This window comes from Prunus mume, linkage group LG5, assembly GCF_029339155.1.
Source record: "Prunus mume cultivar Tortuosa linkage group LG5, ASM2933915v1, whole genome shotgun sequence".
Taxonomy (NCBI): Eukaryota; Viridiplantae; Streptophyta; class Magnoliopsida; order Rosales; family Rosaceae; genus Prunus; species Prunus mume.
This window is the reverse complement of record NC_142702.1, coordinates 21118601-21135476: the sequence shown is the minus strand read 5'-3', so window position 1 is coordinate 21135476 and position 16876 is coordinate 21118601. Positions and strand designations below refer to the sequence as shown.

General features: G+C 38.4%; 3 protein-coding genes across 3 annotated transcripts; 1 reads left to right on the top strand and 2 right to left on the bottom strand.

Moving 5' to 3' along the window:
- The first annotated feature begins 4929 nt into the window (after window positions 1-4929).
- CYP86A8 (cytochrome P450, family 86, subfamily A, polypeptide 8) lies at window positions 4930-7934 on the top strand. The gene has a single exon (XM_008246416.2). It carries the CDS (start codon window positions 5755-5757, stop codon window positions 7399-7401), a length of 1647 nt encoding a protein of 548 aa, XP_008244638.2. The 5' UTR covers window positions 4930-5754; the 3' UTR covers window positions 7402-7934.
- Window positions 7935-8931: 997 nt separating this feature from the next.
- LOC103342769 (ascorbate transporter, chloroplastic) lies at window positions 8932-14079 on the bottom strand. Its single transcript, XM_008246415.3, is given in 12 exon segments — window positions 8932-9334; window positions 9472-9556; window positions 9740-9805; window positions 9927-10028; window positions 10117-10254; window positions 10445-10654; window positions 11250-11465; window positions 11889-12007; window positions 12010-12043; window positions 12327-12434; window positions 12538-13127; window positions 13772-14079. Coding segments are annotated over 12 exon segments (1821 nt in total). The 5' UTR covers window positions 13827-14079; the 3' UTR covers window positions 8932-9236.
- A 623-nt stretch (window positions 14080-14702) lies between these two features.
- On the bottom strand, window positions 14703-16719 carry ISI1 (binding protein). Its single transcript, XM_008246414.3, has 5 exons — window positions 16327-16719; window positions 16041-16246; window positions 15838-15936; window positions 15685-15758; window positions 14703-15155 (listed from the first exon to the last, which is right to left on the bottom strand). The coding sequence occupies exons 1-5, from the start codon at window positions 16622-16624 to the stop codon at window positions 14930-14932; spliced, it is 903 nt and encodes a 300-aa protein (XP_008244636.1). The 5' UTR covers window positions 16625-16719; the 3' UTR covers window positions 14703-14929.
- Between the last annotated feature and the right edge of the window lie 157 nt (window positions 16720-16876).

Sequence of the window (16876 nt, the reverse complement as noted above, 5' to 3'; positions counted from 1 at the left end):
AATATATTCTAAAACCTGTCATAGAAATATAAACTTTAAACCCCAAATTGGGATACATGCATTACCGACTTTTGGTCTCAACAAATGGGCCCTCCTAAACTTAATCAACACGTTTACTGAGCTTCCCCCCATTTAAATAGAAATGACACCACTAGAAGATTGAAGTAGTTCCTTCTAATGTTATTTTTCTCTTCTTTTTTCTGGTAGTTTTTTTTATTAAATTCCGACCCAATATGTGTGTCACGATGCACGTCAATAAATTAGTATATTTTTTTAGTATAACCACACTGAATCGGATGAACCAATCTGGTTCATAACTCCCACTTTTGCAAAACGTCGGTTTGTTGAACCAAATTAATCAACTCCATAAGACCTTAAAAAGTTTTAACGGATTTTAGCGACATTGATAAAATTGATATGTGAATTAAGCGAAGAATGATCCATAACACAAAAAAGATAAACGAGTATAACTCATAGTTTTGTAAACATCACAAATGTTCATGATAACCTTTCTTTTGTTTTTTTCAACTCAACGAATGCATCTTTGAATTTGAGGTATGGTGGGTTGTTAGATGCAAGGGTGAAATTAGAATCTTTTATAGAAATGGACTTGTTATGTAGGTAAAGATCTAAATAAAATTCCATTCATTTTCTCAAATGAGAAAGCTTGAAACTTGAAATGTTTGTGATGTAGGTAACTAGAGATATGTATGAATAAGATAGAATAATTTTTGCTTGCTAATTTTTGTGAAATGAGGTATTAATGCCTTGGAATTAATATTAAGTTTATTTTTTTTGCCAAACCTTGCAATAGGCTAGAACCTACCCTTTTCCGACAGCAACTTGCATCAATGTACCTCCATAGTGAATCTCAAGAGTAAGCTTGTCAAGATCTGCCAGAACAAAACAGGCAAAGCAAAACCAGACATGTACAGACAAAAGAATACTTCTCTCAATCACTATTAGAAGATTCTTGCTTCTAATTTCACTTTTGCAGACAGCTTTACTGCCCAATTTCCCACCCAGTTTCTCAGAAAAAAGCATAGAAATGGGTCTGATGGTGTTGACGAAGTTAGCATGCATGGGTTTGGTTTTTTGTTTCCTTTCAAGAAAAAGCTTACCCAACAATGGAGAAGGAAAGTACGTTTATGTCCATATGACCTCCATTGTGAATCATGACGATCGGTTGCATTCTTTTTCTTTTTCTCTGGGCTTAAACATTTTATTCAAATCGAAATGGTATTAAGATTTGAGACGTATGAATACATAGCCTTACAATGTGATCCACTACTAGAATATTTGGGTTTCAGCACCGTTTTGGTTTGTGCTCTTAGCTACAAAAGACACAAATAATTATGCTCTACGTTCAAAGGCCATGGTGCAACCACTATTAGGCTGATGGTGTTGTCTATGGGAGTTTCCATTGCTATAGGGCACGAAAGAAAAATTCGTGTCCGACAATATAAAGCATGAAAAACAGTATTTGTGCTTGTATTCTGACAAATTACCTCAGTGACTTTATCAATTGATTAGACATATGTACAGACACAATTATCACCAGCTCACATCCTCTTGAGGACAGTGTTGTCGTCTCCGGTGGTCTTGAGGATCGCGAAGATGTGTTTATCCACCACCACCAGCAAACATCACCAGTTCACATCTTAAACACAAATCAATGGCACAAAGCCCAACTTTAGCTGAAACCCAAAAAATGTTTGATGTTTAATTGCACACAACAACATGAACCATATGAAATTATGTGTCTTTGTGTGCGTGTGAGCAAATTATCTTGCTCATCAAAAAACTGCAGCAAACCATAAACCCAGAAATATTTATAATAAAGAAAGAAAGAAAGAAAGTTTAGAAAAGGTAACAACTTTACTGGGCTAGACTCTAACCTTCAGGTGGGGAAGAGAGAATAGAAGGGGAGGGTTAGATACTTTTCTAGGGGTTGGAAAAGAACCGTGTGTTTTTTTAAACTATTATAAAAATAAAAATAATAAAATATAAGTATTTTTCCATCTCTCTTTATTTATTTTTTAATAAATTGGAAGAGAAAAGGTACACTGCATAAAAATAATTGTGCACAAATATAGTTTTGTGTTATAAGGTGTTACATATGTCAGATAAAGACACAACTATTTAGTCTACACAAATAAATAATTTTACTTTTCATGAACAACTTGTTAGATGATACTTATTATTTACATTCAATTGACATTTGACACAATTCTTTGTGTCCAGTATAAATTTGTGTTTTACATAAATTAATTTGACATGATTATTTGTGTTTTATGCGAGAAGAGGATGAATAAAATTTATTTGTGCTCAATGTTAAAGATGAGGGCACCATACATGTATTTGTGCTCTTAAGTTCGTGGCTTTTGCTCAATTTTGTAGTAGTGTTGGGTTTTGAATAGCCAAACCTCGAGCATGGATTAATTTCCCACTTTTCGAGTGTAAAGACACCTCGTGATATTTACCCCGCAAAAAAAAAATAGTATTAGTTGTTTCAATGCTATCTTTGTACACTCTTATGGTGCTTATTATTTTTTTTTAATAAAGCATCTATTCCAAAACAAAAACAAAAAATAATTTTTGAATAAATATCTCTATAATTTTTTAACGCATCATGATCCAACACCAAATGACATGACTCGCTAACACGAATTATAAATGAATTGATAACAAACTTATTTAATCGGAATTCTGAGAAAAATATTATGTTTTTGTTTTCTTTCCCATTTGTTGATTCTCCTAGAGTCAAATTGGTTTTTTGTTTCCCTTGATTTGCTGCCATCTAGGTTTATTTTAAAAATGATATTGAGCGATGATTAATCAAAACATAACAGGTTCCTAATCTTAAATTTAAGATCGAGCTCGATTAATAAATAAGTTGGATAAGAAAACCTAAAGCTTTTTATGTTTTTTTTTCTTGTCAAAGAAAACCTAAAGTTAACTAGCCTAAAGAAAACATATGTAATATTATCCAGGTAATTACATAAATTGGATTGGCTTACCTTAGCACTAATATAGAAATTAGAATGAATGAAACTTATATAATTTCATCCTATAATAATGATAATCACATTATTATAGAATGAATGAAGCCTTGTCAGATGCACATGATGTGATTAATTTGATGACACTGATAGAGATGGTGCTTAGCCAAGCACACCTAAACCGTGGAATGGTTCAACAATTGTTAGGCACTCTCACGAACTCATTTCCATCATCACATGGGATCTCACGTAGGGGCTTATTCACAATCACGTTCTCATTCATGGATGTCATAAATTCATTCGTTAGCGTTATGTTTTCTTATTAGACTTTATATATTTATCGAATAAATACTTACGTTGCTAGAAAATGATGGGAATTAACATTTTAGATTCACAGTTTGACGAGATAGCATTATCCCAAATTTGTCAAAGCTCTTCAATTTCAATGCCAGGTTTCATATGAATCCTGATGAAGCGTCTGCAGCCAGCCAATGTGCAAAAATTTAGGCCATACCTGCATTTAGGGAACAATATATAAATATAGATAGGGGTGACATTTTAAACCGAAAAACCGAAAAACCGCAAAAACCAATAGACAATTTACCGCAATGAAACCGCAATCGCAGTAAACCAAACCGTATTTGCAGTATTAAGAACCGAACCGCATTTGCGATTGCGGTTGCGGTATTTAATTTTCAAAACTTGTAGTTACCGCAAACCTCAAAGTATAGCCGCACGGATGATAAAGTTGAATTATACAACGAAATATAACATATGATAACTTGTAAGTAATTAGTTTATTTATGCTAATGTTATTTATGCTTCTTCTTATTATAAAATGTACTAAACTATGTTGTTTTATTTGTAGATAACATTGGTGCTCAAACAACACAACAGGGTTCTTCAAATCCACTCACCACCAACACTTGAGTTGTAACTTTAGTTTGTAACATTGGTGCATTGCATTTTCCTTTTAGTTTGTAACTTTAATTAACTTTGAATTGGATTTTCTTTTTGGTTGTAACTTTAATTCATTTTGCTTTGCATTTTCCTTTTGGTTTGTAACTTTAAAAGATTTGGAATTGGAATGCTTGAGAAGTTTAACTTTAATTGGAATGCTTGGAATTGTAACTTTAATTTTCTTAGGTTGTGAATGCTTGAGAAATTGAGGAGATTGTGAATTTATATATGCTTAAGAAATTGAGGTTGTGTATTTATTTATTTAGGTTGTGAATTTATATTTTTGTGAATGCTTGAGAACTTGCGGTTTTAAACCGCAAAACGCGGTCGGTTTGCGGTTTCAAAAATCACCAAACCGCAAATAGTTTGTCGGTTTGCGGTTTAAGTAAAAATTCGCGGTTACCGAACCGCAACCACCCCTAAATATAGATAGATATTGTATATGGGGTTTTGACTTTTTTCATGTTACAGGCAGAGAGGCACGCATTTTTTGATAATTTCATTGATTATAATGCATTAAAAGTGAGAGGGTCAAACCTGTGAAGAATCCCAGAATTGTTTTTACTAGCTAAGAAAAAAGAGTCACACAAGCAAAGCAAAGCAAAGCAAAGGAAAGAGAAGCTAAAAAGGGTCTTAAATTGTGGGTGGGTTGCTCACCCAACCCTAACCAAAAAGAACCACATGAAGAACCCAATTTTCATTTAATTTTAATACTTAAAGGTATAACTTATAAAGAAAGAAAGAAAGAAAAAGGGGAAGGGGGCTTATTAGGGTTAAGATAATGATCATAAACAACCCACAATTTATCCAATTAAAACAGACACTGTGTATGTGTGTATGTGGTTGACCCTTTTTTTTTTTTTTCAATATAGTTATCATTGTTTTTTATTTGTATTTTTTTCTTTTTGGGGTCTCTCTACTTCCTTTATATATATAGTTCCTCAACTAATCTCATTAAATTTCCTCTTCATTCAATGCTCTTGAATTAAATCTCGTCTTCCATTTCCAGTAAAATTAGGTGTAAGAGTTGCAGATGAGAGAGAGAGAGAGAGAGAGAGAGAGAGAGAGAGAGAGAGAGCAGATCATCTTAATTTGCTAGAGCCAGTGGTTTTTGTGGAAAAAGAGCTCTAGAGAGGGGGAGAGAGAAAGAGGTTTCGGGCAAGCTTTAAAAAGTTCAACGACCTCTGAAGACATTTATGGCGCCTGCTGTGCTGCTGTGAAGCTTAATTTTAGTGAGAGAAAACAAAAAAAGAAACAGAGAGATAGAGAGCAATTTCAAGGACCAGTCTGGCCTTAATAATTGCTTCTCAATACAATTCTCACCTATAAATCCCTCTCTCAATTAACACTCCACTCCACTTTATATCAGTCACTCCTCCATCTCTCTGCTTCATAAAATATTTACTCCTCTCGTTCTTCTACTTGAGAAGCACCACCTTACAGTTAACCTTCCATATTTTTTAGATCCATTAAAGCTCTCTCCTTTTCTCAATCAATCCCTCAAACATTTCATATGCATGAAAAACACAACCTGGGTTTTCCTTCTTTTCATCTATTTCTCGCATTTCAGACCCATATTCCTATGACGTACGTTTTATAGTAACTTCTTCCCACTTCTTTACAAGAAAAGTACTTTCCCAGAAAACATTTTCTCCGGAAAATACTTCCAGGAAAAAAAACAGGTTTTGGGTTTGCTTGCTGGTAGCTGGCTCAGTGAGATTGAGTGTGGTTGTTGCATTGCATTCTTTTTGAGTTTTGGGCGATTTGGTCAATACGTGGCAAACAAGTAAGCATGGAGATTGGCACGGCCTTGCTGGTTTTGACGGCCATCACAGCTTATTTACTTTGGTTCACCTTCATCTCACGGTCCCTGAAGGGTCCAGGTGTCTGGCCGTTATTGGGCAGCCTCCCGGGCCTCATAGAGAATTCCGACCGCTTGCACGACTGGATCTGCGACAACCTACGCGCCTGCGGCGGCACGTATCAAACATGCATCTGCGCCATCCCCTTCCTCGCCAGAAAGCAGGGCCTCGTGACCGTCACGTGCGACCCGAAGAATCTGGAGCACATACTGAAAACCCGGTTCGACAATTACCCCAAGGGCCCCACTTGGCAATCCGTGTTTCATGATCTTTTGGGCGAAGGGATCTTCAACTCAGATGGCGACACGTGGCTGTTTCAGAGGAAGACGGCCGCACTGGAATTCACAACCCGGACGCTCCGCCAAGCCATGGCTCGGTGGGTCAGCCGATCCATCAAGCTGAGGTTCTGCCCAATTCTTAAATCGGCTGAGCTTGAATCCGAGCCGGTTGATCTTCAAGACTTGTTGCTTCGGCTCACTTTCGACAACATATGCGGCTTGACTTTCGGGAAGGACCCGCAGACTTGCGCGCCGGGGTTCCCGGACAACGGCTTCGCTTCGGCTTTCGACCGAGCCACCGAAGCCTCACTACAACGTTTTATTTTGCCGGAAGTGCTGTGGAAGCTGAAGAAGTGGCTTGGGCTTGGAATGGAAGTCACGCTGAGCCGAAGCCTTGTGCACATTGAGGAGTATTTATCCGATGTGATTGCTTCCCGTAAGCTCGAGTTGCTGAATCAGCAGAAAGATGGAAACCCACATGATGATCTGTTGTCAAGGTTTATGAAGAAAAAGGAGAACTATTCAGATACTTTCCTCCAACACGTGGCACTCAATTTTATCCTAGCTGGACGCGACACGTCATCGGCTGCGCTGAGCTGGTTCTTTTGGTTGGTCACTCTGAACCCAATAATCGAAGAGAAAATCTTGCACGAAATCTGCACCGTTCTGATCGAGACACGTGGTGATGATGTGGTGAGTTGGTTGGAGGAGCCTTTGGAGTTTGAGGAAATTGACCGATTGATGTACTTGAAGGCAGCATTGTCCGAAAGCCTTAGGTTGTACCCTTCCGTGCCTGAGGACTCAAAACATGTTGTGCGAGATGATATTTTGCCCGACGGGACATTCGTGCCCGCTGGATCATCGGTGACCTACTCAATATACGCAACGGGGCGGATGAAGTCCACATGGGGGGACGATTGCCTAGAGTTTCGACCAGAGAGGTGGTTATCTTCAGACGGTAAGAAGTTCATAATGCATGACTCAAATAAATATGTAGCATTCAATGCTGGTCCAAGAATATGTCTAGGGAAGGACTTGGCATACTTGCAAATGAAGTCGGTAGTGGCGTCGGTGTTGCTTCGGCACCGGCTGACGCTGGTACCGGGCCACAAGGTGGAGCAGAAGATGTCATTGACATTGTTCATGAAGCATGGACTCATGGTGAATGTGCACCCTAGGGAATTAGGGGCAATTGTGGCAAGGGCAAAGAAGGACATGGAGGCAAAGTTGCAAGGGCAAGAGTGTGTTGGGGTTAAATGTCACGGCGTTAATGGCGAATCGGTAGTTGGGGTGGCTTAAGAGGATGGGGGTTTTAATTTTGGGTGTTGAGGGTAGGCTGTGTTGTGAATGTGGTGTTATTTATGGAGTGGTGGAACCCATGAAGATGAAGACTCGGAGCATAGATGGGGGCATTGGGAAGCAAAGATCATGTGGTTCAATTAAATGTTTTGTAAATGTTTTGGGTCACAACAAGCAAATTGGTCTTTTCCACTACACAAGGGGGGTACAGTCTCTCACAAATACATCAGCTTAGAGAGAGAGAGAGAGAGAGAGAGAGAGAGAGCATCTAGCTTTCCCCTTGTAGGCAAAAAAAAACAAAAAACAAAAACAAAAAAAAAACAAAACAAAGAAAGAAAAGGAGCTTGCAAAATTTTATTTTACATTAAGATTCTTTATGTTCTTGTATGTTCAAATTTCATAATTTTACATTTATCCATATTTATTACTATTCATTTGGAAAAGATTTTGTGCCGGGTTCATCTCAACCTTGTAGCTTTCTCTGCTTCTTGCTTCATGGATTTTGCCCAATGTAATGTTATTATCTTTGTTTCTTTCTTTTTTCTTTTTTCTGCCTCTTGCTTCATGTAGATAAGGTCAATAAAAATTTCTGCAAGTTCAGAGGGGTGGGGTCAGATTAGTCTTATCTCCAATGGAGATAATGCATGGGTTTTAAACAGGTTTTTATTGTCAGAAGATGATGGATGGAAATGCCTAGTCCTACTTATATTGCATAACAGAATTTTTATTCTTAATTCTTTGTTTCTTTCTGATAATTAATATTTGAGTTATTATGAAAACAATTATAGCTAGAATCTACATCACCTGAGCTACACATCAAATCTCTATACTACTACTCAATGTTTTAACAAATCAATATAAATAAATTGTACTACTAATTCTTATTTAGCCAACATATTCTATCAAATATAAGTACTAATTATCATTTAAGCATAATAATGAAAAACTCAATTTATGCATCTCAATCATGAAACATAAAATGATATTTGGCATTTATGTGTGGACTTGAGTATTATTTTTAGTGAATTTTACGGATATTGTGTTGTTTGGAAAAAAAATACTAACATATTATATATATATATATATATGAATCTAGTTCGGTTTGCATACGGTGAGAGAAACTTCAACTTATGGATCAGTTTATGGCATTAGGGATATACATATAGGTCCATTAATGTACAGTATCGTTTGTTTCAGTGAATATGATGTTTGCGAGTTTAAGCTAAATGAAACGACGTCGTACTGCGAGGTCGTCTTCTTCCTCGCGCTTTGGCTTGCAGATAGCGGACGCCTGCCACGCCTCGCCACGCACGCCTCTGCATCGCTACGCTAAGCGTGCAACAAGCTAAACATTCGTACGCCTAAGGCGATTTCCCTCCGCCTCGCTCCGATGCGCGCTCCGACGCGCGCTTAGGCATGCTTTTGAAAACACTGCTAGTTTGAAAGAAAATCTGATCACACACCGGTGCCGTAATCGGGCGCTGTACATACGGTGGAATGCGAGAAGCAATGTTACTGTGGAGAAATCAGTAAGAAAGAACTTAGGCGGATCACATGCTATTAGCATTGCATGGGCAAAGCAAAAGGTTCATGGGGTGCAAATTACCCATAGGTTCTCTACATTAGAGCCATACACTGAAACTAAAGGCATTATTAACCTGTAAAAAGGGGGGTCTCCAGCCAACCCAGAGAGGGCCTCAGAAGTCGTTACAAAAACATTGATGGTGATATCGTGATATCTTAAATACTAGTTCGCTCAGCCGGATTTCCCTTTCATGCGTTCACATTTCTTCCATGTCGTCATAGCTTTCATTCCTTCCCATTCTTGCATTTCTCTAATCGAGGATTTTCTCTCCGGTTGAAAATATGTTCCAGATTAATGTGCCTACGAGGTACAATGCAACAGCCACCTTGAATACATCATCCCAAGAACCTGCAGATAATAAAGTATGGGAAGTCAACACTGGAAACTGAAAATTGAAGTTTAAGAAGTCAATACAAAACTGGAAACTGGAAACTGGAAACTGAAAACTGCAGAAGAGAATGATTTAATTGAAGTATTAATTGTACCTCTTTGGAGTATGTACCCGGTTGCAGCTGTACCAAAGACACCAGCAAGAACTCCTGCTGTGTTTGACAGTCCCAGCAATACTCCCTGTAATTGTATTATAAGTATGATTGCACAGGGTTCAGATAATTTGATTACTTCTTCAGGTATGTTGTTGGTAAAGAATTGAAAGCACAAATAAACTTATAAAATGACAGATTAGAAATTGATTATAGAAAATGGTATATATAGTTCATCAACTAGCCATATGTTCAGAATATAGCAACTCACAGAATAGCGAGGTCCAATGTCTTGATGATTGGAGTAGAGACCAGATTGTGAGAATGCATCAGATCCCTGTGAATAAGCAAGAGCGCATGAACAGATAACCCTACAAGTAATACTTACCAAACAACACATTTTAGAAGCATTGGAAATATATTCAAGCTCAGTCAAAGTTATAACTACTACTTTTTACCTGACTGCATGCCATGCATAGTACTGCCATTGCAGGTGTCTTGACACGGCTCAGCTGAGAAAGAAAAAAGGCCGGTCCCAAAAACCCAATTGATTGCATGATCTGCAACAACAAACAGATTTGGAGGAAATCATTAGGAAAAGTCGGCCCCTAAACCACATTCAATGCTTCAAGCAGTAATAGTTCTTGCCTTGCGAACTGTTGTCACAGAAAGGCCTCTGCTGACAAGTGTATCTGCAATCCAGCCTCCTATATTTGCAAAAACAGCCATGGTCAACCATGGCAAGACACAGAAGAGTCCCGATTCAGTGAGGTTGAACTTCAAAACCTGAATATGCAAGATTAAAAATTAATCTTCTTCTGGTTAAAATTGTTGAATTGCACAAGGATAGTAGAAAAAGTAGGATTTCATGTGAGACAGTACTTGAAATTTCTGAATCCAAAGATTGCACAGAGATATGTAAGTGGGTGTTGTGTTGTGGGCATGTGGCTCATTTTTGGAGAAATCAATTCCTTACCTGATTGTAGTATGTAGGCATCCACGTCAATAGAATAAAGGTTCCCCAATTATGGCAAAAGTGGCAGATTATAAGAGCCCAAACAGGTGGTTTTGATAAAATTAGCTTCCAAGGAATGACAGTAACAGGTTCCTTAGATATGTTGCCACCCATGATAAGTTCTTTTTCCTCTGTGCTAAGCTCCGGATCTTCTTTTGGAGAGCTATATGCCTGGGGATTCAACATGCAAGAAAGAGCTTTTACAGTTAACGTTTATGGAACAGCATCTGAAGTGCAGCTTCAATCTGTTCATTCATATTTTCCATACGCGTCATGTCTATATAAGAGTATATTTTTGTGGTGTTTGAAGAGTCACTAAGACGGATGGACATGAGAAACCACTGGTGTAAAACATTATATATGTTCACAAGACAAGTGACCTTATTAAGGATAATGCCCTATATTTTTACTTTAAATTGAAGATTCAGTAGTAGTTCATTCACACAATCCCGGAATTGAAAAGGACATAAGAATATCACACCCAAAGCCTTCAAAACAAGTCTAGTCAACAAACTTTCATCAAATACAATTCTGAGTTAAAATTACATTGACCTAGAATCAAATATCATTGATTTCTTTTTTTCTTTTTTCTTTCTTTTTGCAAATGAGTGCATTATTGAATATTGCACAGCCCAAACAAGAATACATACTAAAGATACGTAGATTATTCATTTTCTTCTCTTTACATAGTCTATCCTACCTAATCAAAAGTAGACAAGGTAATGCAACGATTTCCAATGAAAAAACTAAGTAAGCAAGAGCATACCTTTTTCAGCCATAATGCAAACCAGATACTACCAAGAGAGCCAAATGAGTAAAACACGGACGGCCATTTAAACTTCTGGATCAGAATAGGAGAAAAAGCCAACCCAGTGACAGAACCAAGATACATGCCACTATATACTAGTGAAAGTGCTCTGCTTCTCTCTGACACTGGAATCCACTTAGATAGTATATTATTCATTGCAGGCATAGCAACACCCTGTGGAAAGATAAAGGGAAATTGTTCAGCAATGAGAATCCTTAATTGGATTGTCAATTCCTATTTCAGGAAGGAAGCTGATATACAATAGATCTCAAATGCGAAAAAACTTAGGAAGCTAAGCAAAAATTTGTATGTGCTAAACTACAAAAGTGCATTGAGACAATTACTAACCAATGAACCTGCCATGCAAATACAAGCTCCTCATTCTTTTTCAATTTTTAGGGGGTATCAAAACCAATGTAATTTTTAGGTTAATTATTTTCTCCTGTCTTGTTCTGCTCTTTGCACAGTGTTTCAGTTGTAAAGTTAGCCAAGTCAATTCCTAAGCAAAAAGGTACGCTGGGAGAGTTTCAGATTTACGTTCAAATGCAGAATAGTAAAGGACCAGAGATCCATAGCAAAGCATTTGAAAAGACAAACCTCACCAATCCCCATAAAAGCACGCATAATAAGCAAAAAAGGAAGGCTGATTTTTGCTGCAACAGGTGTCAAAACTGTCGCTACTGACCACCAGATCACTCCGAAACCCAATACACGCTTCCACCAATTTTATCTGCCCATATGCCTCCAAGAATCTATATGCAAGAGAAATCATAAAACTATTACAATCAGACAGCAGAATTGGCATGGAATTTATAACATCATCTGGATAGGAAAAGAGATATATGCATACATCAGATATGTAGCTTGAACGCCAAATATATGGCCGTGCTAACTACTATGAATGAAACAGTATCCTCTAAACGATACAAGGACAGAACCATGATCACATTCCTGCTAATGTACGCATAGAAGATTGAGAATGAAAGTGTAATTTATTTGAGTAAGGAAAAACACATTAGCTATGCTGAGTCAAACCTGAGTAAGTAGGTAGCCCCAAAAAAAAGAGGACTGAATCAAGCCAACTGTTGCACTATCCCAGTTAAATTCCTGTGACATGGGAAGTATTGCAATGCTCATGTTTACCTACAATAAGGATTTAACATTGTTAGCTGATTGAGATATCAAGTTTGCAATGCTTAGACCAATGAGAAATAAAAACAATGATCATAAATAGAAAAATACTCACACGATCCATGTTGCACAACAGAAATGCTGTAAAACAAAGGAGTACAATCACCCAGCGCTTGGGAAATTGCTCCCACCAAGAAGATAGTTTAAGCACATTTCCATCTGCCAAAACAGCTTCACTAGACCCCTCTATTGATGACAGTGAGTCCACCTCTGGTTTTGTTATGTCATTATCCTCTGACTTGTAATAAGCACGGGTCCTGTTAACCTTAACAAGTTCATACTTCTGGTATTGCCTGTTATCAAGCTTATCCAGCTTTCTTGATTGAATACAACTTCTAAATGAATGGTTTGAAGAAAGATAGCTTTTACATCTTCCTGTACTTCTTTGTTTAGTAATGATGCTCTGAGACCTTATACCAGATTGCAGAGACATTATTAGATAAAGGTCACCTTCATCATGCACCCTACCTGTTGGCTTCAGAATGCTTGCATCTGAAGAACTAATTGCACACAGATAAGGGCTATACGAGTTTCTAGATGCAGAAACCCTTGGAGTACATAAATTTTGGTAAAATGTTTTCCCCTGATTGTACAGACGCTCTCCTTTGCGATGCACAACAGTGTGGTTTGTTTGACATACTTTCCCTGCCAATATCAAAGAGTTACAGATAGTAACAAGGGATTTGCCAAATGAAGATAGTAAGCTATATTGATCAGCATTCCCAAATGGTCCATCCCTCCATCTATTTCCAATTCGACATATAAATTGTCTAAATTTCTTCGGCCGAATTAAGGAAGTCCTTAATGAACTCAGAAAGATAAAAGCATTCCCAAAATTGCTCAGTACATATATTCATACATTATATATATATATATATACACACACACACGTCTGTGAAACAAGAAACCAGTCTAATTTAGGTTGGGAAAAGTTTACATGCACTGAAATTTATTGCTGATTGGTGAATTGTTGAATTAAGGTAGACTTTGCTTAAATTACTACATTCCTGAAAAATTCAGCAGCAAAATCAACAATTTGCTACCGAAAATTTACCAACATAACCAGATTATGTACAGATAATGCCAAGCAGAAGAAGCAACATGCAACCAAACAAACAAATTCGTTCAGCTTACAAAAATGGAAATTCGAAAATAAAATAATCAAATTCAAATCACATGCATGCATGAATTCCATTGAGAAGCTACAATTCACAAAACGCAACCAAAATCAAAATACCAAAAACTAATAAGAACACAAACATCAGGATAAGGTAGTGAAGCAACAGTACCTGAGTCGATAAAAGAACCTAAATTCCGGTTCGAGATCAAACCGCCGATAGCCATTTTGCTCTGTATCTCCTGATTGAAGCTAAGCTCAAACAATTAACTGTTTCAGCTCAACAAGCTCTCACACCATTTCAGAATTCAGGGTCCAGCAACCAAAAAGATGAAAGGCAGGGAGTGAAACGACAGTGTTTTCACGCTCTCTGTGTGTGCCTCGTTGCTTCTCGGTCGCTTTCACTCTCTCGAGCTTGAGAGGATAACCAGAAGCCTTTTTTTTCTCATACAAACATTGCTTCCAGATTTTTTCTATTTAATATTTTTCTTTTTTATTATTTAAACAAGCGGGAAGAATCTGAGTGGGCGTTATACTCGAAGGAAGATGGGTCGAGAGGCTGACACGTGGCGTATCATCCTCGTGAAGGGAGGGGAAAAGGTCAAAGTTATCCAAATGCCCCTCCATGCAAGTCGGAAATTCGGTTGCTTTTAGATGGGTGAAAGGATAATTAAATAGCGAGAGTATGGGTCATTTCGGGAATTTTTAGAAATCTGGCCCTTAGTTTAAACCAAGCAAAGAATTGCAAAAGTTGCTATTTGATTTTAACGAAACAAATTTCAAAACTTATTTTTTGGTTTTCTTTTCTTTAAAATTGTAATATTTTGTTATTTTATTGCGTTTATTTCTGTGTAAATTACACTCCGCATAATTTGTGGCCAACGTGGAATATTCGTACACGAACGTCACGTGTCATAAAATAATCTCACCTCCTCTTATTAGTGATGCTAAGCTGTCGACGGCATGGTTAAGATGAAAGTATGTGTGTCATGGTAACACCACTACAACCTAATTGGATTTCAAAAGCGCCCCCGGATGCAATTCCGGCAAAGACAGAGAAGAAATTCGTCGAGATTTATTCGACTTCGAATACTATGATTATGCACATGAAAATGGTTTATAACTACAACAAGATTGCTGCTCTATGTTGTTCAAAATATATGAACACAGTTTCTTAACTCAATTTCTTAAACATTCTAGAACATCAGCCGTTGCAAACAAAGAACTACATACAAACAGGTAAATGGGCAAAAATACGGCTACAGATTGTGATTTCATTGAAAAACAAAGGAAAATTGCCTAGGGTGCTTTCTAGTTTCTATGTTCAGATTCAGTACAGGTCCAAGGACTCTATCACGCGACGAGCTTGGATGTGAAGCGCGGTTAGTCTCTGCTCCGGATCAAGAGTTGAACCAAATTGACTGGCTGCCCATATCAAGGAAGCAGATTTCTCACCTAAAAGCCTCCTTATGTCTTCATGTACAGTTGCCAAGGGAGGCCTGTCCCTCCCATTTACATGCCCAATGAGCAGTAGCAAGAACTCTCCGCATTTCAACCTAATCAGAAGCAAAAGATGGTGGCCTTCAGTGTCCATTAGATTAGCAAAGAAAAGACCTCAGCCTAGGCAGACCAATATTCAGAAACCCTAACTCTAACTCATTTCTCGAAGAAGACCTCATTACACATTTGATGAAAATGAAAATGAGCAACAGGACATAGCTCAACTAAGCCTAGAATGAAGGAAAACATGGGATTTTTATCAAGACTCGTCTGATGCACAAGCCGAAATGGCACTGCTAATGATAAAGATGCAAGGATTTGGAAGAACCAAGTAGCACAGACAGCAATCATGTGGCTTCCATAAACCTATTGTTGCACAAACTTTTACATTTACCCGACAATTTATCAATGAAACTACTCATTTCCCAGAATTCACCCTTCGAAAAACCACACTAAGTAGATAAAGCTTCAAACCACAACTCAGGACAGTGAAGGCACCATCTCAATATATATGTCAGATTTTATGCAATAACGGAGGTTAACATAAGAAACCAATCAATCAATCAGCATAAATTGAACAAAAACCTGAGGTTCTCATCAACTTGCTTGTCTCTAATGAGCTCTGCAACTTCCTCAATACCATGAAACGCTTCAAAATCCTGAACATTACGCAAAAACAATGAAATTGTAAAATCCCATCACCAATCAGAAACCAAGCACAACGAGGCTTGAACCTACCATTTGATTAGCTGATGAATCCAACATTATTGCAATCAAAGCATCCAAGCAAGCGCTTTGCTCAATCACCCCTCGAGTTGGCAGTATATTCATCAACACCTACACAAACCCAATTACAAAAACAAAAACCAAAAACTTTAATATCTGAAATTCATAACTACTCCATAGATTTTGGTTGAGCTTTTAGCTACATGGGTACCTACCTGAATGGCCTTGTGCTGATGAGCCAAGACCGCGCTATCTGGATGAAGCAGACAACAGCCCTCCAAAACTCGAAGCGCAAGCGAAACCTCGGAGTCGCTTGAAGGGCTCGTGATCTTCAGAGGCTCGACCCCGAAAATGTGATCCAAATTTCGCACGATCTCATCCTCCGCATCTTTCAGCGAGTTTTGAAACAGAACCGGCACCACTGTTCACCATTTTCAAACAAATCAAAATCAATTTATCAGGAAATGAAAGCAAAAATTGAAATTTCTGATTTCGAATTACCTTGAAGCTCAGGGAGCGATTGGGTCTGAGAGAAGAGGTTGATCGTGGAATCGGACTCGGCGACTGATCGGAGGAACTTGAGGAGGCTGCGGAGGCCGCGGACTCGGAGGAAAGAGAACTCGGCACGAACGTCGCGCAGGCCGCTCCGGAGAGCGAGGGTGACCTCGCGGTACACTCTCTGCGTGGTCAACGAGTTGACCAGATCGCTGACGGCGGTGGCGGGTGGGTTTGAATCAGATTCCGCCGAGGCCTTCGGTGTCGTCGTTCCCTCACTCCACAGCGGCTTCTTCAAGTACATCGCTCAGTCTTCGGTGTCTCACTAACGAGAATTCTTCCCTTCTCTTGCTCTTTACCTCTAGAAACGTTGTGATCAAAACGACGAAGCTTTTGCGCTTTTTGGCTCCGTAATACTAATAATACCCAAAATGGAACGACCACGTTTGGGTACGTCTCTAAGGGCACTTCCAGCAGTTCGAATTATCCGAGCAGGAGGGGACCCAAGACCCAGGCGTGAGTTCCAGCGGGGTTCAGTTGCCCGGGCAATTGGTGG

What these genes read in the sequence shown, in the direction of transcription:
- CYP86A8 (XM_008246416.2), top strand. Translation starts at nt 5,755, where the DNA reads ATGGAGATTGGCACGGCCTTGCTGGTTTTGACGGCCATCACAGCTTAT.
- ISI1 (XM_008246414.3), bottom strand. Translation starts at nt 16,624, where the DNA reads ATGTACTTGAAGAAGCCGCTGTGGAGTGAGGGAACGACGACACCGAAG. An exon ending in ATTCATCAGCTAATCAAATG is followed by an intron (nt 15,759 to 15,837) that starts GTAGGTTCAAGC and finishes CGTAATGTTCAG; the next exon opens with GATTTTGAAGCGTTTCATGG. An exon ending in CAAGTTGATGAGAACCTCAG is followed by an intron (nt 15,156 to 15,684) that starts GTTTTTGTTCAA and finishes GCTTCTGATTAG; the next exon opens with GTTGAAATGCGGAGAGTTCT.